At 41.3% G+C, this 20,593-nt stretch overlaps 1 protein-coding gene and 1 pseudogene across 1 annotated transcript in view; both read right to left on the reverse strand.

Moving 5' to 3' along the window:
- PLPP1 (phospholipid phosphatase 1) overlaps positions 1–18,018 on the reverse strand; it is a 62,161-nt gene extending 44,143 nt beyond the window's left edge. The window contains exon 1 of the mRNA XM_058434239.1: positions 17,518–18,018. Within this exon, the coding sequence (XP_058290222.1) occupies positions 17,518–17,575 (58 nt within the window). The 5' untranslated portion in view covers positions 17,576–18,018. The remainder of the gene's footprint in view (positions 1–17,517) is intronic.
- Positions 12,650–17,493, reverse strand: LOC116462558 (E3 ubiquitin-protein ligase RNF138-like; annotated as a pseudogene).
- Positions 18,019–20,593: the final 2,575 nt, after the last annotated feature.

The raw sequence follows: 20,593 nt of genomic DNA on the forward strand, positions 1-20,593 counted from the left end.
GCCCAGTTAATTTTGTTTTGTTTTGTTTTTTTGGGTAGAAACGAGGTTTTGTCATGTTGCCCAGGCTGGTCTTGAACTCCTGGGCTCAAGCGACCTGCCCACCCCTGCCTCCCAAACTGCTGGGAATACAGGTGTGAGCTACAACACCAGGCCCAATTTTCATCCTTAATCATGAAACATGAGGATATGAAATAAGAGCAACCACCACAAAGTTCTTCAAGTGAGTTGCTCCTTTTTCTAGCAAATCTAGAATATGGACCTAATTAATTGACCAACCTAAAGAGCAAATTCCCTACTTCAGGCAATGTAAATCACTATCAATGTGATTCTAGACTTAATCCAACTGAAAATAAAATCTCTACCACAATCTCTTTACGGGACAGCAAACTCTGGCCTTCCAAAGCATGTTCTCGTGATTAATCCTCTTTCCTCTCAAAAAAGCCTCATTCTCTTCAGAAGTGCTCCTGAAAGGCAAAAACAGAGCTACCGGCAATACTTACTTTTCTCTTTTTTGTTGTTGAGATGTTGTTTCACTCTAGTTGCCCAGGCTGGAGTACAGTGGCGCAATCTTGGCTCACCGCAACCTCTGCCTCCCAGTACAAGTGATCCTCCTGCCTCAGCCTCCTGAGCAGCTGGGATTACAGGCATGAGCCACCACACCCAGCTAATTTTGTAGTTTTAGTAGAGATGGGGTTTCACCATGTTGGTCAGACTCCTGACCTCGTGATCCGCTTGCCTCGGCCTCCCAGAGTGCTGAGATTACAGTCATGGGCCACCGCACCCAGCCCTAAAACTGCATTATAAACAAGATCCCAGGTGATTCCTATGCACATTAACGCTAGAGAAGCACTCATCTAGAAATTTCCCAAATCTCCCTAATGAGAAGAATCACCTGAGATGCTTGTTAAGTATGTAGATTATCCAGCATATTTCTTAGAAATTCTGATTCATTAAATCAGGTAATTTGAAAAATTACTCTGGGTTAGTCTCATATAGCAGGTCCTTGAAAACCTCATTTCATTATAATGTTGATGAGAAAAAAAAAAATTGACACCCAACTGGGGCCTCAGCCTCCCAAAGTGCTGGGATTACAGGCATGCGAGACTGCGCCCAGCCTTTTTTCATTTTTTAATTTTCCTTTTCCTACTCTCATCTTTGCCTCCTCTTTTATCAGAAGAAACATATGTAACCAAAGCCAGGCAGGAGGCCTACACTACTTTGTGTCAGGGATCATTTTCCTATATTACTACTTTCTAAATACTTCAGTCTTCAACTTTTTCCTATTTTATGCTGACAGTAACACTCACCCCATTCTTAGCCAGGCTAAGTTTATAATTGATCTCCCACAAGTCCACTGCAGTTGCTCAAAATAGCCCCTTATACACCATGTGCTCTTTGTCTTACTACCTGAATCCACTGGTGTCAGCTGCTGCAAGATGACTCTCCTTAATAACTGAGGTTCATTTACCACTATGATCCTGAGAGATAAACAAGGAATACATCATTCTCATTATAATTTACAATCAGTAAATGAAGGAACCATGGGATCTTGTCCATCAGATCACAGAGAATAGCAGAGGCAAGACTGGAATCTGACTTCCAAACCAACTGTTTTTACTACTAGATCACACTTTGAACTCTTTAAATAAAGGGTTCAAACCAATTGCCACTCACTAAAAAATTATTTACAATGTCAAATCCTGAGGAAAGGGGGGAAATCCATAGGAAAACTTCAGAGGGTAATTACTGGTTTTCAGATTTGGTTAATAATTAGACTATATTCAATGGCAACATTGAGAATTGCATTCATACTGTGGGACATAAAGTAAATTTTAATATATCCACACTAGCCATAAAGTTGAGCATTATCCATAACCTGCCTAACAAGTTTTGATAACATCACAGTTTAAGAAACTTTTTCTCCAAGTGGCTACTGGGCTAGGCAGAGGCAATAGTTGGAAAGGAGCACATTTAAAACTCCTTTCTCTTATCCATGCCCTTTGAAAAACAGTAAAATACAACAAATGTCACTTGCCTCTGCTACACTGCATAACTATGCTAGTGATACTTTCCAGATCAAATAGAGATGTTCTCTTAAAAGTTTGTTTTTTAAAAATTTTAAGAAAAAAGTGGCCAAGCATGGTGGCTCACACCTGTAATCCCAGCACTTTGGGAGGCCGAGGTGGGTGGATCACCTGAAGTCAGGAGTTTGAGACCACCCTGGCCCACATGGTGAAACCCCATCTCTACTAAAAATCCAAAAAATTAGCTGGGCATGGTGGTGAGCACCTGTAATCCCAGCTACTCAGGAGGCCGAGGCAAGAGAATCACTTGAACCAGGGAGCTGGCGGTTGCAGTGAGCCAAGATCGTGCCATTGCACTCCAGCCTGGACAAGTGCAAAATTCTGTCTCAAAAAAAAAAGTATAAAAATATTAATTTTAATTACATTTAGTCATCTATTTAAAAAGCTACCTTTCTGAAGACAGTTACCTAAAATTAGGACAACCCCAAAACACTGTAAGTGACTGTAATCATTACATACATCTATTTCTTAAACTCTACAGAAAAAATAAAGAATAAATTATTCATCAAAAGAAGTTATGATGAGAAGTGGCAATGTTTAACTCATTCAACCTGTACTTTAAGTTAGCTCTTGACAAGTTTATATTCAAGAAATAAAATCTTCATGTTTTAGGAGCTGAGGACTAAGAGAAGTTATTACTATCTAAACCATGCCATTCTCACGTCACACACATCTTTATTTATTCATATTTCTAGCTTGCTGTTCTCTCTCCAACCAAGAACTTCATTTAGGTACCTTGCCTATGAGCTGTGGGAATACCATTCACCTAGAAGTACAATCAGAAGATCTGAGGTATCTGATTCCAGAAAGAAATAGGTTAGAAGTAATCAAAACATTTCCCATCATGATCTGGGCACCAGGAACTGAAATACGAACCAGGTTCTGACTTCAATGCTGTTTAAACTGCAGCTAGGACAAATTAAACAAACAAACAAAAAAGTCACCAACACATGAAATCACATTTAAATAGCAGACTGTGTCAGTGGTACCAAATTGGCTTATTAGCTTAATAATGATAATAACAACAACAGCAAAAACATTTGAGTGCCTACTGCAGGCCAGGACTATGTTAACCACTTCACATACATTGTCTCATGCATTATCTCATCTAATTTCACAGCACTATGAGAAAGGCACTATTAGCATCATCTCTTTCCTCATTAGATGAGGAAACTGAAAGAGTTGAGGTGACCTGCCCAATGTCACACAACAGTAATAGATGGAGCTAGACTTTAAACCCTGGAAGAATGGCTGACTCAAGTTTATTGCCCAGTCATTCATATAACAAGTGACACACTTCCCAAGCACCAATATTAGAGTGTTTTCACCTATTAATGTGGATAGACTCATATCCTTCTGAACTATCTACAGGAATTACTTCAGAATTTAGCAGTAGCCAAAAGTAATGTGCCCAAAAGTTTACATTATCTCTGCTGTACAGCAACAGCAATGGTTTCAGAGGAAAGTGTTTTGAAATAAAGACAGACTTCTGGTCCAGTACAATGGCTCACACCTGTAATCCCAGCACTTTAGGAGGCTGACGCAGGAGGATCACTTGAGTCCAGAAGTTCCAGACCAACCTGGGCAACAGAGTGAGACCTCATCTCTACAGAAAAATCAAAAATTAGCCAGAGCTGGGGACGGTGGCTCACGCCTGTAATCTCAGCATTCTGGGAGGCTGAGGTGGGCAAATCACTTGAGGTCAGGAGTTCGAGACCAGTCTGGCCAACATGGTGAAACTCTGTCTCTACTAAAAATACAAAAATTAGCCAGGCGTGGTGGCACACACCTGTAATCCCAGCTACTCGGGAGGCTGAGGCAGGAAGATCGCTTGAACCCTGGTGGCAGAGTCGCAGTGAGCTGAGATTGTGCCACTGCACTCCAGCCTGGGTGACAGAGTGAGACTCTGTCTCAAAAAAAAAAAAATTAGCCAGGCATGGTGGTGCACACCTTCAGTCCTTGCCACTCGTGGAGGCTGAGGTGGGAAAATCACTTGAGTCTGGGAGGTCAAGGCTGCAGTGAGCTGTGATCATGCCACTGCGCTCAGCCTGGGCAACAGAGTGAGATGCTGTCTCAAAAAAAAAAAAAAAACTTGATTAAAATATCTGCCTATCTTACCTTCCAAAGCTCTGTGTACCTTTTGAGGATGGAGATCTTGTCTCACTCATTCTTAGTAATCGCAGTGCTAAAAGGCACTCGATAACACTATACAGTTTTATCATTTTTCCTATGAGTCTGTCTTCTACCATAAGTAATAAGCTAGTAAAAATCCATGGGTTATATTTTTCCCTTGATTGAAAAATGCATACCTATTTTTGGTATCTCCAGTGGTAGGTGGGGCATAAAATGAGGCTAATACTATGTACCTCAGAGTTTTGTGATGATTACATGAGTTCATGTGAAATATTTACCAAAGGCATGTACTAGGCATTCAGTAGGTAATAGCTTTCTTCTCTACTCATTTACCTCTCTAGCACCAAGCAGCAAACCCATCTCTCCTACTACTGACACAAATGAACCAAAAAGCAAGGCAGAATCTGGCGTAACAAGCTGCCAATTAACTGAAGGACTCATCCGCTACACATTTCCTATATGTCATTTTCCTAGACACCCCACCCTGAAAAAGACTCAGGAAACATTTCCAAGCAGTGACAACTGAGGACTAAATCACGAGGTTCTAACTATATCTGCTAGAATGTATTACCAAAGGTCACTGTGAACTCCATACACGATTCATTTAAAACACAGGGAGAGACAAAGGTCTTCCTTTCCTGTGAAAACCTGAAAGAAATGCCTGTAACAACAATGCTATTTGAAGAAAAAGTCTGTGAGCATGTTACTGAATAGGGGAAATTAGTTACATCCTCCAGTATGATATAACCTCATTGCTAATGCTTAATAGTTATTGGGAGTCTGAGATATGAAATATTAAAGTGCCTCTTGTTTTTGTTTGTTTTTATAGATACAGAGTCTCGCTCTGTTGCCCAGGCTGGAAGTGCAGTGGCACAATCACAGCTCACTGCAACCTGCAACTTCTGACCCCAAGCAATCCTCCTGCCTCGGCCTCCCAGTGTGCTGGGATTACAGGTATAAGCCACTGCTCCCAACTTTAAAGTGCCTCTTTTAGACAGCAGATATACTCAAGATGGTAAGCAGAAACTGACTCTGAAACATCATAGTTAAACATAAAACTAAAATAGGTACAAAATATTTAAGCCACCTAAAATAATCTTTTTTTTTTATTTTGTTTTGTTTTGTTTTTGAGACGGAGTCTCACTCTGTTGCCCAGGCTGGAGTGCAGTGGCGCAATCTCGGCTCACTGCAAGCTCCACCTCCTGGGTTCATGCCATTCTCCTGCCTCAGCCTCCCGAGTAGCTGGGACTACAGGCGCCTGCCACCATGCCCGGCTAATTTTTTGTATTTTTAGTAGAGATGGGGTTTCAGCGTGTTAACCAGGATGGTCTCGATCTCCTGACCTCGTGATCCTCCCACCTTGGCCTCCCAAAGTGCTGGAATTACAGGCGTGAGCCACTACGCCAGGCCCAATAATCATTGTTTTTATAGACAATGATTTCCCACATTCTTGCCTTTCTCACCCTCTCCGTTTTTTTTTTATTTTTACTTTTAGTTTTTGTGGGTACATAGTAAATATACATATATATGGGGCACATGGGATATCTTGATAGAGGCATACAATTTATAATCATTACATCAGGGTAAATGGAGTATCTATCACCTCAACCATTTATTCTTTGTGTTACAAACAATCCAATTATACTGTTTTAGTTATTTTTAAATGTACAATTAAATTATTATTGACTATAATCACTCTGCTATACTATCAAATACTAGATCTTATTCATTCTACCTATTTTTTGTACTCATCAACCATCCCCACTTCACCCTCTCCATTTATTACAACCTTTCCCAAATACATACTAGTTAATCTGCATTCAAAAGTTATAATCCTCAAAAATGCACTTCCCAATTCCTGACTATACCATTGTTAGCTAGGTTGCCTTGGGTGAGTTTCCCAACTTCCCCAGCCCTCACTTCCGTCATCTACAGAATGCAGATCACCAAGCTCCTAAGAGAGTTGTTGAGAGACTGCACTGGCTGTACCAAGCCTAGAGAGCACTAAATAAAGGTCAGTTATTATTTTTATCCATTCTGGCATTTAGAAATGAAAGTTACAAAATTCACTATTAAAAATACCATTGATACATACCATATTCCAGCCATACTGGCCTCTTTTCTGTGACAAAATGCCCTTTTCTCCTTTTGTCCTCAACACCTGCTCCTCCCTATGCTTGGAATTTTCCCTCAGCTCCTCCACGGCCAACTCATTTTGTTCCTTAAATCTCAAGTCCAATACCTCTCAATTCAAATATTCCCCCTTCAGAGAGCCTTCATTGAGACTGCTATCCCCAAAAGTCTAACTTTCTTATAATCTTGCTTTAATTCTGTCATAGCCTTTACAAACATCTGTAATTGTCTTATATACACTGGTATGGAGATCTTATCTTTTTTGCACTGGTATTTGCAGCTCCTAGCATTGTATTACAGCAAATAATGTGTGCTTAATAAATAAAAAAAAAGATGCAATGTCAAATACTTTAAAACAACATTGTGCTCACACAACTTTAAAAACAATTTGAGTTTAACATAGGTCACAATGTTTGAAAAAGAGTTTCGACGCAGCAGTGTCCAATCTTTTGGCTTCCCTGGAGTACACTGGAAGAAGAATTGTCATGGGCCACACATAACACACACTACACTAACAATAGCCAATGAGCTTAAAAAAAAAACTGCAAAAAATCTCACAATGTTTTAAGAAAGCTTACAAATTTGTGTTGGACCGTATTCAAAGCCATCCTGGGCTGCATGCAGCCTGTGGGCTATGGGTCGGACAAGCTTGGTTTAGGGGGAGAGAGGATATCGAGAAGTATTACACAACAGTTTTTCCTTGCTGCCTGTTTAATTGCCAAGAGCAATTCAAATAATAGAATTTATACAAATGAGGATGTATAATTAAGGTCATTCAAAAGTTTTGGGAATATTGGGCCAGGTGCGGTGGCTCACGCCTGTAATCCCAGCACTTTGGGAGCCAAGACGGGTGGATCATCTGAGGTCAGGAGTTTCAGACTAGCCTGGCCAACATGGTGAAACCACATCTCTACTAAAAATACAAAAATTAGCCTGATGTAGTGGTGGGCACCTGTAATCCCAGCTACTCAGGAGGTTGAGGCAGGAGAATCGCTAGTACCCAGGAGGCAGAGGTTGCAGTGAGCCGAGATCATGCCGTTGCACTCCAGCCTGGGCGACAAGATTGAAACTATGTCCCCCCCCCCCGAAAAAAAAAGTTTTAGGAATATTAACTCTACTTTTTTATAAGTGGAGTAATCATTCCCAAGACCTCGGCAATAAAAAGGTGACTAGAGCGTAGCTAACTCCACTTTCTGGAGTAAGCTGAAATTCAGGAATTATCACTGTATAAAGTAACAGTTTTTCCATTTGTTTAATTACACTCCACCACAGACCTATACAGATCAATTTTCACCATGGCTGGAATTACCACTACTTACAAATCATGTATGTGGCTTTCACACATGACTAATAAAACACTAAATTTCAAAAGCATTCCATGAGTACTCATGAGAAACATTTTAAAGTTTGTGTTTTTGTCTCTAATACAAAACTAGTTGATGTTATTTCTACTAATATAATTATTATGTTACAGGTAGTAGGATTATAGAGGATTATTTTACTTGTCAAACATACATCATGCATATTAAGTGCAAGGCATTTTACATATTGATTCATTTAAGTCTCATTTAAGATAACAATAGGTACTTTCATTATATAGCTAAAGAATACAGGCACAAAGAGAAAACTTTCCCAAGGTCACACAGTTCAATGGAGGAGCTAAAATTTGAATCCACAGTCCATCACTAGACTATGCTGCCTAACATTTTAAAGAAAAACATAGATTAGTTTTTCATAGCTTATAAGGAACAAGTCATTCCCAATTTTATAATTTTTGTTTGTTTAAAAAAATAGAAATGGGGTCTCACAATGTTGCCCAGGCTGGTCTCAAACTCTGGGGCTCCAGAGATCTCCCACCTCAGTCCCCCAAAGTGCTGGGATTACAGGCATGAGCCACCATGCCTGGCCCCCAATTTTAGACTAGTTTCAGTTGAGTAAAAAGGCAACCTACCTAAACCTTTGCACATTAAACCTAAACAGCAAGAAGACTGAAGGGAAGATGGGCAGAAGGAAGTACAGTGGAGAGGAAGGAATGACAATGAAAAAGAAGGTAAAAGGAGAAAGAAGGATGGAAAGATGAGAATGCTACCTGTAACCACTATTCATAATCTCTGGATGGCAAATGCTTTTTTTTTTTTTTTTTTTTTTAAAGAAGAGACAAGACAGTATCTCTATAATCCCTAATTAGCTGATTGTACAGACTGTATGTTTTCATTTCAAATGTTGAATTAAGGCACCTAAATTAGGAGGAAGTAGACAACATTCCAAATTTCTTTCCATAAAAACTGAAATTACATGCTAATCAGTTCACTCAAAATCTGGGAGTTTAGTGACTTTTGCTGCCAACTTTTTTTTTTTTTTAATATGGCAAACTGACAATTTTAACCTTAAATTTCTTAACCAAAAGAATCAGAATAATTCCCCAAACTGAGTAACACATCGGAAAGTTTGGTAGAGCTCAGCCAAAAATGACTAAATGAGAAAGAGATTAACAAAGATCCATAGCACATTCTTGAGTTTCCAAAGGATGTAATTCAAAGAGAATATAAAGGAAGAATTTACATTTCATAAAATCCATAAGGGGAAAGTTTTCTGAACATTTCTATACTTTATTCCAAGTAAGGTAAATTTAAGTTAAAACTCAGCTGAATAAAACCAACTAGAGCCAAATAGCAGCAATTTCCTCCAGGCCTCTGCTTTTGTTCCAAACTACCCATTTAAAGCAAGAAAAAGCCTTGCAATAGGATTCTAGACTGACCCAAGAATATGCTAGTTTGACAAATTTTTGTTCGTTTTTTGAGATTCCTTCCCTCTCTCTGTGACTAGAAGAATAGAGAAAAACAACAACAACAACAACAACAACAACAACAACAACAGAAAAACCAGTAAACTTTCATCAGAAGCAAAATAAGTTTCCTAATAGAAGTTAAATAGAAGAGACCGGGCGCGGTGGCTCACGCCTGTAATCCCAGCACTTTGGGAGGCCGAGGTGGGCGGATCACGAGGTCAGGAGATCAAGACCATCCTGGCTAACACAGTGAAACCCCATCTCTACTAAAAATACAAAAAATTAGCTGGGCGTGGTGGCGCGCGTCTGTAGTCCCAGCTACCTGGGAAGCTGAGGCAGGAGAATGGAGTGAACCCGGGAGGCGGAGCTTGCAGTGAGCCAAGATCGGGCCACTGTACTCCAGCCTGGGTGACAGAGCGAGACTCCAACTCAAAAAAAAAAGTTAAATAGAAGAAACAGCAAGTGGTCAGGATAGGCACCATGTCCTATTTGTTTACTTATTTTTATCTTCAGTACCTAACACGCTGCCCAGCACCTATGATACAGTTAACAAATGTGTACTGAATATGAGGGAATGAACAAATAAATGTTACAAGAAAAGGGAAGGCACAAAATGCTGGAAACTATTTAGCAAGTGAGAATCTTCCCAAAATACTTGTTTTTTCCCCCTTTGAGGAAGGGACCCAGATTGAGGCTTAACAAAGGGACTGCTCCTTAGGAGTATCCTTAAGGGGTAAAACGATGTCAGCATTATGGTAATAAGAAATGGCATCAGTATTTGAGATAATTACTGGGCTAAAACAAGCAACAGGGACCCCATAACCATCTAGCATTGGTTGCAAATGTTTTTGCCGCCAGATTTTACTCTATACCCATTGACTTTGATTTGGCATAATGATGATACCACATTTGGAGCATGCTGAGGGAACCATAACCCCTCCCTCCCAAGAAAGCCAAGATGGCAGCCCATGGGCTCCTATTTGCATTTGCCATTAAGGACACTGTAATTGGTGTTTAATGCAGAAAGGGAAGCTACCTCAAATCTGTTTTAGATATAGATGGGTATTATCAGTAGGGTCCTGCCAAGAAAAGCAGCATACTCAAATGAAGTATTCAAGAAAACTTAATGAAGGAACCATTTCAAAAGGTACAGGCAGGGTTTAGGGAAAACAGCAACAGATGTTGGTATAACTCTGGGTTAGCAACATCAGGAAGCCATTATCATCTCCAGGTCTAAAGGGGCTAGGGAAGGGTTATTAGAACCCAGAAAGATGTATAACTATAGATGGCTGGCAGAGAGGGCCATTATTGAATACAAGTTGTGAACTACTCACAGAACAGCTTTGGCAACACTAAATCCAGCAAGAGGGAACTAGCTTTTAGTGAGATCCTTTCTGATGTCCCTCCCACTGGGCAAAGCTAATCTGAAACCAAAAAGGAAGAGCTCAGTTGATGTAGCCCATGTAATTCATTTCCCAGAACCACAGAGCAGAGTGGAGAAAAGATCTGGAAGGGCAAATGGAACACACACAGCACAGAAAGATATTCTAAATGGTTGTCAAACAGCAAAACACAGGTAAAAGGAATCAAAGTTTTGTCAGTTCCATCTAAATCTTCTAGATATTGTGGGAGCACCCACAAATAAGTCATAAACATTGGTACTTACTTGGGTTCCTACTGCCCTATATCAAGTTGGAAAAGAAAAAAAAAAAAAAAGCAGCAGCAGCTACAAGTAATTCCAGGTAACTTCTGACATTTCTGCATCTCTAAGAGTAAACAGACAAGTCATTTATCTACAGTGAAGCACATCTAAGATAAGGCCCTTCTCTTTGCTCAAAGGGAACATATTCCAAACCTCCATTATTGTACTTATCATGATGTATTATAACCACTTGTTTATTTCTTCATCATTAGACTCTGAGCCCTTTATGGCAGGGATTATCTTATTCATCTTTGTATCCCTAGAACCTAACATGGTACTGGCCACGAAGCTAGCCTTCAATCAATACGCATTGAATAAATTAATGGACTCAGTGTCCATTAATCGGCAGCCTAATGCCATAGTGGCTAAAATCTGAAATGACCCTTAGCAATTAAACACTAATAAGTTGTATTCAGGATATGGTTTAATACACTGGGCTAAAACATTGCGCCTTTTTTTTTTCCAAAATTAACATTTTTATTAAATCAAGTTAAAAACATGTTCAGTGTAGAACAAAACCAAAATATACCTTTTTATACAATATATGTATATATTAGCAGCAAACTACTTCTGAGATTCTCTTTTATGTTCTTCTAGTTATTTTAAAGAAAGCATAAACAATGTATATTAGTATGGAATGTCAGCAAATCCACTCTTAGTCCTTTATTCTGCGATTTGGGCCTTCTACAAAATACTTTATGATTCTCACTAATGAATACTAAGACATACCCAATTTTGACTAAAAAACAGTGAAACAGTGGTTGGTAGAATCTCACTATATCACAGTCACATATTATATTTGAGAATAAGAAATGAGCACCATACAAACAAGTAATTGTGTGTGTGTGTAAACTCAATTTTTAAGGTGTAATAGCAGCCAACTAGATCACTTAGCACTGTGACTATCACTTTTTAAAAATCTGGTGATATGGCCGGGCGCGGTGGCTCACGCTTGTAATCCCAGCACTTTGGGAGGCCGAGGCGGGCGGATCACAAGGTCAGGAGATCGAGACCACGGTGAAACCCCGTCTCTACTAAAAATACAAAAAATTAGCCGGGCGTGGTGGCGGGCGCCTGTAGTCCCAGCTACTCGGAGAGGCTGAGGCAGGAGAATGGCGTGAACCCGGGAGGCGGAGCTTGCAGTGAGCCGAGATTGCGCCACTGCACTCCAGCCTGGGTGACAGAGCGAGACTCCGTCTCACAAAAAAAAAAAAAAAAAATCTGGTGATATACAAAATTTTAACAAATCAGATAAACACTTCAACCCCCTATTGCTTGTCCATTTAAAAAATCCTCAATAGAAATTCTATATATAACCTGACAAACAGCATACACACATACATGTGTGTATATATACACACAAAAGTATATGTATATATACATATACATCTTTAGCTTTGAATAAATTTCTAAACTGAGATGAAGCCAAACCTCTCATTTATATCTTCTAGAATAAAATATCACCAACTGAAAGTTTCTAATAAGAGTTTCAACTTAGTTAATCAGAAATACTGGCTACTGAAAATTCTGAGGCCAAAGAGCTGCTATTCAGCTTAGTATATTCTAGGCTTACAAATCAAAGACTGAAATTACCAAATGCCCATGAAAGAAATAAATTGTTCTCTTTGTATTTCCTTCTAATAATAAAACGAAAATATCTTTATAACAAGCTTTCACTTTTTAAAGAATTAAAATTATTACTAGTCTTCAAAAATAGTCAATGTTATATAAATACAATTTTCTTATAGTTGAATTTTTCAGCTAGAATCTGCATTTAAAAAATTTCCTTTGGATTATTCCATTTAGCACTTCAAGTTTCTATTCTGCAACTCTAATAACTGGCTCAGATTTGTTAGGTTGTATCAATCACATCGTTCAAAATTTGCTACTGTGTGTTAAATGTATACAATAATAAAGTAAATGGGAGGAATGTAACAAATTCCAAAAGCAACATAATGAAAAATTCAAGAATATTTAATATTACAAAAAGATAAAGTACAACAGGGATTCTATTTCACCGTTACATTAGTGAAACATCTTTTTTATGCTATTAAAGCTAATGTCATAACTTTCATTTTTTAACTTACCAAGAGGATGAAGTTTTTAGAAGCCCTACATTTTCAATGAAAAACTAAAATGACTGAATTACTTTTATTTACACATCAAGTTACTGAAACGGTGACTTCATGTAGTTTCTCCCTTAAAGATGGCACTTGCAGGTACAAAGATGCAGAGATGTCTACAGCCTTCAGATGTTTACTTGAAAAGATTCTTCAACAGCAGTTTGATACTGGGTTTCTTCATCTAGCTGAAGATTCACAAATTCTCCATAATCAAACTGATGTCTCTGATTTAGACGACTAACGAAATTTCTGGTAATCTGGCTAGGATCTCCCCAAGGAAGAGACACACAAATAGGACATGTCACAGGAACTATCTGAAATCGGTGATTACTGTTACAGTGATCCAGTAAACGCTCTCTGGTAAAATTTGATTCTTGACACGGGACACTTAAAAGTAGGATGACCAGAAGAACTTGTATTCTCTTGGTAAGTTTCTGTGTTATCAGATGTGGATGTTTCACTCCTACTGCTGTTCCCTACTGAATCTTGAGAGATCTGAAAGTTTGGAATGATAGAAGAAACACCATATTCATCCTGATACTTCTTACAAGATTTGTAATGATGTCTCATGCGATAGAGTTTAATCTGTTTTGCACAGCATCTGCAGCTACCAGAAAACTTCCTCATTATACTTTCAAGGTCTAAGGCCCATTCAGGACATGCTCTCTCTCTTTTAGTCACATTTCCACGTCATAGGGTACAATGTGCTCTGCTTTCCCTCATTGCAGTCAGGAAACATTTTCTACAGAAAACGTGCTGACAGGCCACGGTCCGCACGGGTGTTTTGAGCACCTCCTGACAGACGGGGCAGTAGAAATCATCTTCAGTGTAGGATGTGGCCGCGGAGAGGTCCTCGGCCATGGCGGGGGATGGGGGCACAAGGCGATGGCGACAGCGGCAGCGGCCGAGGTGACGGTGACGGCCCGGGGCCCGACTCCCTACAACAACATCGCGCCTTTCATACCAGCCTACCACCATTCTCTGTAGAGCTTTTCTCATGCACTCAGATAATGTATATGGCCTGTTCAACAGTCACAGAACCAGTCATAAAAAGAGCCAAAGACAGATGGCAAGACTATGCTCCACTTCAGAAAGGAATCAAATATACATTATCTCTCAAAATTCTCATTCTTTTTCCAAGAATTTACCATATCCACTTAAGGAACTAACACACATTACTTCTCAAAATTCTCATTCTTTTTCCAAGGATTTATCAGATCCACTTAAGGAACTAATAATTTGAACGTGTATATAGAGGAAGTCGTGTTTCACACTGATGATAAAGATGACATAGGGACAGAAACATGCGCACACAGGCACGTTTAATGATCACTTCAACACACATCACCCGCAGTAAAATTATAAAGTAGTTGTATAACAGGTTCACGTAACATCATCATATTAAAATGGCTATACTGTATGATGTTGAGGTGGTCATTAACAGAATCTGGAATGTATTCACATTATAATTATGAACCACTTTCACATAACCCTGCACTTACAAAGTGCTTAATCATCTTTCTGTTCTAACAGTCATTTCTTACCTGTGGATTCCTCACAGAAAAAGGAAATTTATGCCAGGTTGAAAACCCTCTTCAAGCTACCATGATTTCAGGCTACCAATCTCCTGCTGTCAGTAAAATGAATACAAATCAAATTTAATATAAAAGACTCCACCAGAAAGGTGCATTTGCTATATAACATGTGTCATCCAAAAGTAAGCGTGAAAAAGTTTTGTATCTCCTGCACCACTGGTCTCCTTCACTGCTGTTTGCAATGGACAGTTGATGTTGTTAAATGTAATGTAATCTTACATTTTTAAAAGTCAGTAAAATAGGTCACTTTCTATTCAGGAAAAGGGAATTCTGAGCTTATAGTGATAATGTACTGAATTACTTTAAAAGAAATGCCAGTAATACAAAAACATAATGTTGTAAATAGATTAAATGCCTTTTCCTAAAACAAGTCCTCAAAGCTTTCTCCAAAACCACCAAAAACACAATTTTACCTTATTGAGAGCTATTGTACTCCTGCAACTGTCAGGTCAATGTAGCAATGAAATTACTCTAACCTTTATAGGACAATTATGTGATGTTTGTATCATGTTAAAACTACAGGCTACAACAACCCATAATTTATAAAATTGTACTGCATGTCAGTTCCTCCATTATATGTGATTTTTTTTTTAAATCGCAGATCTACCACATGGCTTTGTGTTTAATACCATTAGCTTCAGCTACCTCAGAGCAGTATTACGTTTCACCCATTCTAATCAGTGTTTGGCCCATAGAAAAAAAATTATGTTGTTTTACAAATTGATCGAATTCCCACAGTAGGAAAAGACGAAGATGATATGTAATTCTGATAGAGCACAATATGTGGCAATGATAGGATAATATTCAATATATTGGAAATATATTGATTTTTTCTGATCAAACATTTTCCTCTCCTTTCACTAAAATATAAACAAAGTTTAACAAAGTTCCAATGACATCAAGTATAAGTTAAAATATATTTTTTAATGTAACATTTCTATGAAAAGTAATTTTTTGTTGCAAATAAATTTGAATATATTTAATTATTAATAAGTCCCGACATCTGAAAGGACTGTGTTTTCATAAAGACAGTGTTCAGTTGGGCGCGGTAGTTCATGCCTGTAATCCCAGCACTTTGGGAGGCCAAGGTGGGTGGATCACGAGGTCAGGAGTTCCAGGCCAGCCTGGCCAAGATGGTGAAACCCCGTCTCTACTAAAAATAGGAAAGTTAGCTGGGCATGGTGGTATGTGCTTGTAATCCCAGCTACTCAGGGGGCTGAGGCAGAGAACTGCTTGAACCTGGGAAGTGGAGGTTGCAGTGAGCCAAGATCGCGCCACTGCACTCCAGCCTGGGCGACAGAGCAAGACTGTCTCAAAAAAAAAAGAAAAAAAAAAAGACAGTATTCCAAAATTGTGTTCCACTTTCCTAAACTTAATTCCTAAAACTCACTGTGGACCTGAACAGGAAGTGTCTTGGAAAACAACAAAGATGCTTCATATTAATAGGTAACAAAATGCAGTTTTAGGGCCCAGCGCGGTGGCTCACACCTGTAATCCCAACACTTTGGGAGGCTGAGGCAGGCGGATCACTTGAGGTCAGGAGTTCGAGACCACCCTGGCCAACATGGAGAAACCCTGTCTCTACTAAAAACAGAAAAATCAGCCGGGCATGGTGGCGGTGCCTGTAATCCCAGCTACTAGAGAGGCCAAGACAGGATAATCACTTGAACCCAGGAGGCAGAGGTTGCAGTGAGCCGAGATCCCGCCACTGCACTCCAGCCTGGGTGACAAGAGAGATGCTGTATCAAAAAAAAAAAAAAAAAAAAAAAAAGATAACAAAATGGAATTTTTCCTTACAACAACAACAAAACCAGGTAACAGAATTTATAAGAATTCCACAAGATTGCAAGGGCCTAAATGACCCGGTTGGAAACTGGAGAGTGGAATAACTAGGAACTACTGGATTAAAACCGAGGGAATCTCCTGTCACTGAGAAACCATTATGTAGACTTCCATCCAGGAGGCTAAAGCCACAGATCTCCCACCCTGAGAACTTGCCAATACTACTACTATTCTGATTACTTCAACATGAGTAGGACTATCCAAACCTCCAGCAGCTCTTGCTTTGTTTTTGTTTAGTCCATCATATATAAATAGTTCACAGCATAACTGCCTTATATAATACATAAAAGGTGAAAGCTACTCCTTCCAACGCCCATCCCTTATCCAAATGATTCCAGTTCTTTCTCCTCAAAAGGAAGGAGTAACTGGCAACCAGAAGCCTCATAACTGAACTCTTCCAATCAGGAAGACAATGCGAAATCTGCTGCAGCCAAAGAATGTCTACTGCTCCTTGGGGGACTGTCACAAGAGATGGAAAGCTACACCACGGCAAGGTCTGTGCAGACAAGGAAACAGGTCTGGGGTACGGCGTCCTCCCCCCACCCCCAAAGCTTCTTTAGACCTATACGCAAAAACTTGGCTGCTCATCCCTACTTGCAACCTGACAATTTACAACCTGGCAACACCTTCTAATTAGGAACTAGTTCTAGCCTTTTATAGCCGAAATATTAAACTGCTTCTCACGATAAATCAGGCACTGGCGCCTGCTACTGAGAATCCCCTGTGCATCAAACCTCCAGTTTCGCTACTGAGATGGGCCAGTGACCAGGCTCCTCTACCGTACAGAGAGGAGGAGCCCACCCTGCTCTGCTAGAGTGGAACTGCAAACAGAGGACAGGAGCAAGGCATGGAGCGCAGAGGCATGAACAGCGTCCAAGCAGGGCTGGGCTCAGCGCACCGGCGGGCGACAGACAGCGGCGGGCACGCGGGAGCCGGGGTGCAGGCTGCAAAGCGGGGTCCCTCGGCTGCAGAAGCCGCCCCCGTATGTCGCCCCGCAGCGGCGCACGCGTCAGGCAACACATCCCCGCTGCCCGTCGCGGCTCTGCGCTAAAGCCCTCCCGGGACAGCCGTACCCGCCTGGGCGCACACGCCCCTCGGGCAGGCAGCGCGTACGTACCCAGCAACACGCAGAGCACATCGAGGGCCACGTACGGCAGCCGCGTCTTGTCAAACATGGTCTCTGCCGGGGCTGCCCGGCAAGGGCGATGGACTGAGCTGCGGGACGGCGGCCGAGGCCCTCGATTCTCGAGCCCGGGCCCGGGGCTGGCGACGGCCCCGAGCTACGGCCCCTCCCAGCCGGAGGAGGAGAGCAGCCGAGGGCGGGCTGAGACCGGGCGGCGCTCCCACCGCCAGCAATGGCGCCCGGGGCCCTCCCCTCACAGCCCCCGCGAACACTCGTTTAGTGCCGAGGTGCTCGTGTGCCAGCCGCGGCAGCTCTGTCGCCTCAGGACCTCCTCGGCCGGCCCCGGCCTGCCCCGGTTGCTCCCCGTCCGGATCCCGGCGCCCTCTCCCACAGGCGGGGCGTCCAGACTCTCGCTTTAAGGATGGGGACCGGTAGGGAGGAGGAACGCGGGGTCCAGCCCCTCCCGCTGGGCAGCGCAGTACCGGGCAGCGCGCGGCCTCGCGGGCAAGGGGAGTGAAGCAGGGGCGGGACCGGGGAACCCCAGGCCGCGGCGCTCAGCCAATCAGCGCCCTCGGCCTCATCCCTCCCGACCTGCGGCGTCCGCCCACAAGTGCGGCTCCCGGCAGCCGGGCGGGGCGTGGGGGCGGCTCCGGTTCCGATCCAGGGGGCTTTGCTCTGGACCACAATTGCTCAGGTGGTCTCCGAACTCGGCCTCGGTACCCCCTCTAGGCATTGCTGCTTTCAGAGAGCTAGGCTCCCTACCCAACGATCCTAGAGCACCGGCTGCCTGCCACTCCCCACCCCTTCCATGGGAATGAGATAATAAAGAGGTCAGATTGTTGCAGCTGAGTTTAAGGGGGGAAAAGAGATCAGAGTAGGCAGGAACAGAGACGCTCTCCTTTAGTTTGGTACTTCTGAGCCCTTTCTCACTTAGGCCTCAACGTTGACCTCCCTGTGTCCTGGCTGAGCCCAAATGTTAGCAAGAAGCGTGCTAAATCATCCATCCTCGATACCTGATCACCCTTGAATTCTTGATATTTAATATCGGATTAGATTCCTTATATTACACCTTTGTTGTAGAAGCCCTTGACCTGCCTTCAGCCAGAATCCCTCTACCCTTGATGTCTCCTCTTAGTAATTTTCCATCCACCGTCACCTCCCTCACAGACACGGTGCTTGTTCCTTGGCTATAAATCCCCTGCTGTCTTTGCTGTATTCTGAGTTGAGCTCAATTTCTCTCTCCTTTTCCAATAGTCATGACCCTTATTGTAGTAATCTTGAATAAATTATTCATGTGTTTGACAAGTGTCAGGATAATTTTCTTTAACAGCAGCAAGCACTCCCCCTGCCCCATTCCCAGGAGGACCCTAGCCCACATTTAGTAAGCTCAGTTTCCTAGTATGTAAAATGGGGATGTTTTTTGAATAAATACCTAATACTCAGACATCACAAGTACTTTCAATTTATTGTGACCTTGCAATCTGAGGCCCTTGTAACTCTGGAAGTGAAGAAAGCCACATGATTAAACAATGGCACATCTTTCTCAGGTGTAAATTGCTTAAAGCGTTTACAGCTTTAAGCTGCCCAGTGTTCCAGTCTGGAGGAAGAAGTGAAACCCAGAAAAGATTATACGAAAGTGGCTTTATCTAGAGTTAAACCCTCAACAGATGTTAATGATTGGTATATTTTCTCCTTAAATATGTAAAACACAAATCACAAAATGTACCTACTACTTCTTCGACTTTTACTGTAAAGCACTCAGAAAGCCAATGGAAAGATAACATTAAACACAAAGTCTGGAGATATAGCCCCAAGTAAGTTCTCAAAAACAAAAAATACATTTGAAGAAAGACGTTTTTCTTTAAAACGAAATTGAGTGTTTTATTTTGCCTCTTGTTTAAATAGCTGTAAAAGCTTTAAGCGATTTATACCTGAGAAAGATGTGCCATTGTTTATCATGTGGCTTTCTTTACTTCCAGAGTTACAAGGGCCTCAGATTGCAAGGTCACAATAAATACAAAGTACTTTTGATGTCTGAGTATTAGGTATTTATTCAAAAAACATTTGTTGAGCACCTACTGTGTTACAGTCTAGGCTCAGTGTCTTCAACACTTGAAATATTTACTTTCTAAAAGTAATTTTTAAAAACACTTACTTTTTAAAAATTTTTTATTTTTACTTTTTGTGGGTACATAATAGGTGTATATATTTTGGGGTACATGAGATGTTTTGATACAGGTATGCAATGTGTAATAACTACATCATGGAAAATGAGGTATCCATCCTCTCAAGCATTTATCCTTTGTATTACAAACAATTCAATTATACTCTTTTAGTTATTTTAAAATGTACAATTTAATTATTGACTATAGTGACCCTGTTGTACTATCAAGTACTAGATCTTATTCTTTCTATTTTAAAAAAATAAACATTTACTCTTAAAGTGCGTTTTCAAAAATAAGCATTCAAAAAAACCTTACTAATTAGTGATTTTTTGTTTATTCACACATTCATTAATTCAACATTTATTGAGCCCCTAATGGATACCTGGTACACATCTGTGAAGAAGCTAAAATAAACAAGAGAAGTTCTCTGCCCACAAGGGGAATCCTGAGGCCCACTTAGAAAGCATGTGATTAGGGCCAGGCGCGGTGGCTCAGGCCTGTAATCTCAGCAGTTTTGGAGGCCGAAGCGGGTGGATTACAAGGTCAAGAGATCGAAACCGGCCGGGCGCGGTGACTCAAGCCTGTAATCCCAGCACTTTGAGAGGCCGAGGTGGGCGGATCACGAGGTCAGGAGATCGAGATCATCCTGGCTAACGCGGTGAAACCCCGTCTCTACTAAAAATACAAAAAAATTAGCCGGGCGCGGTGGCGGGCGCCTGTAGTCCCAGCTACGCAGGAGGCTGAGGCAGGAGAATGGGAGAATGGCGTGAACCCGGGAGGCGGAGCTTGCAGTGAGCCGAGATCGCGCCACTGCACTCTAGCCTGGGCGACACAGCGAGACTCCGTCTCCAAAAAAAAAAAAAAGAAAGAAAAGAAAGATCGAAACCATCCTGGCCAACATGGTT

Source organism: Hylobates moloch, unplaced genomic scaffold (assembly GCF_009828535.3).
Source record: "Hylobates moloch isolate HMO894 unplaced genomic scaffold, HMol_V3 SCAFFOLD_23, whole genome shotgun sequence".
Classification (NCBI taxonomy): Eukaryota; Metazoa; Chordata; class Mammalia; order Primates; family Hylobatidae; genus Hylobates; species Hylobates moloch.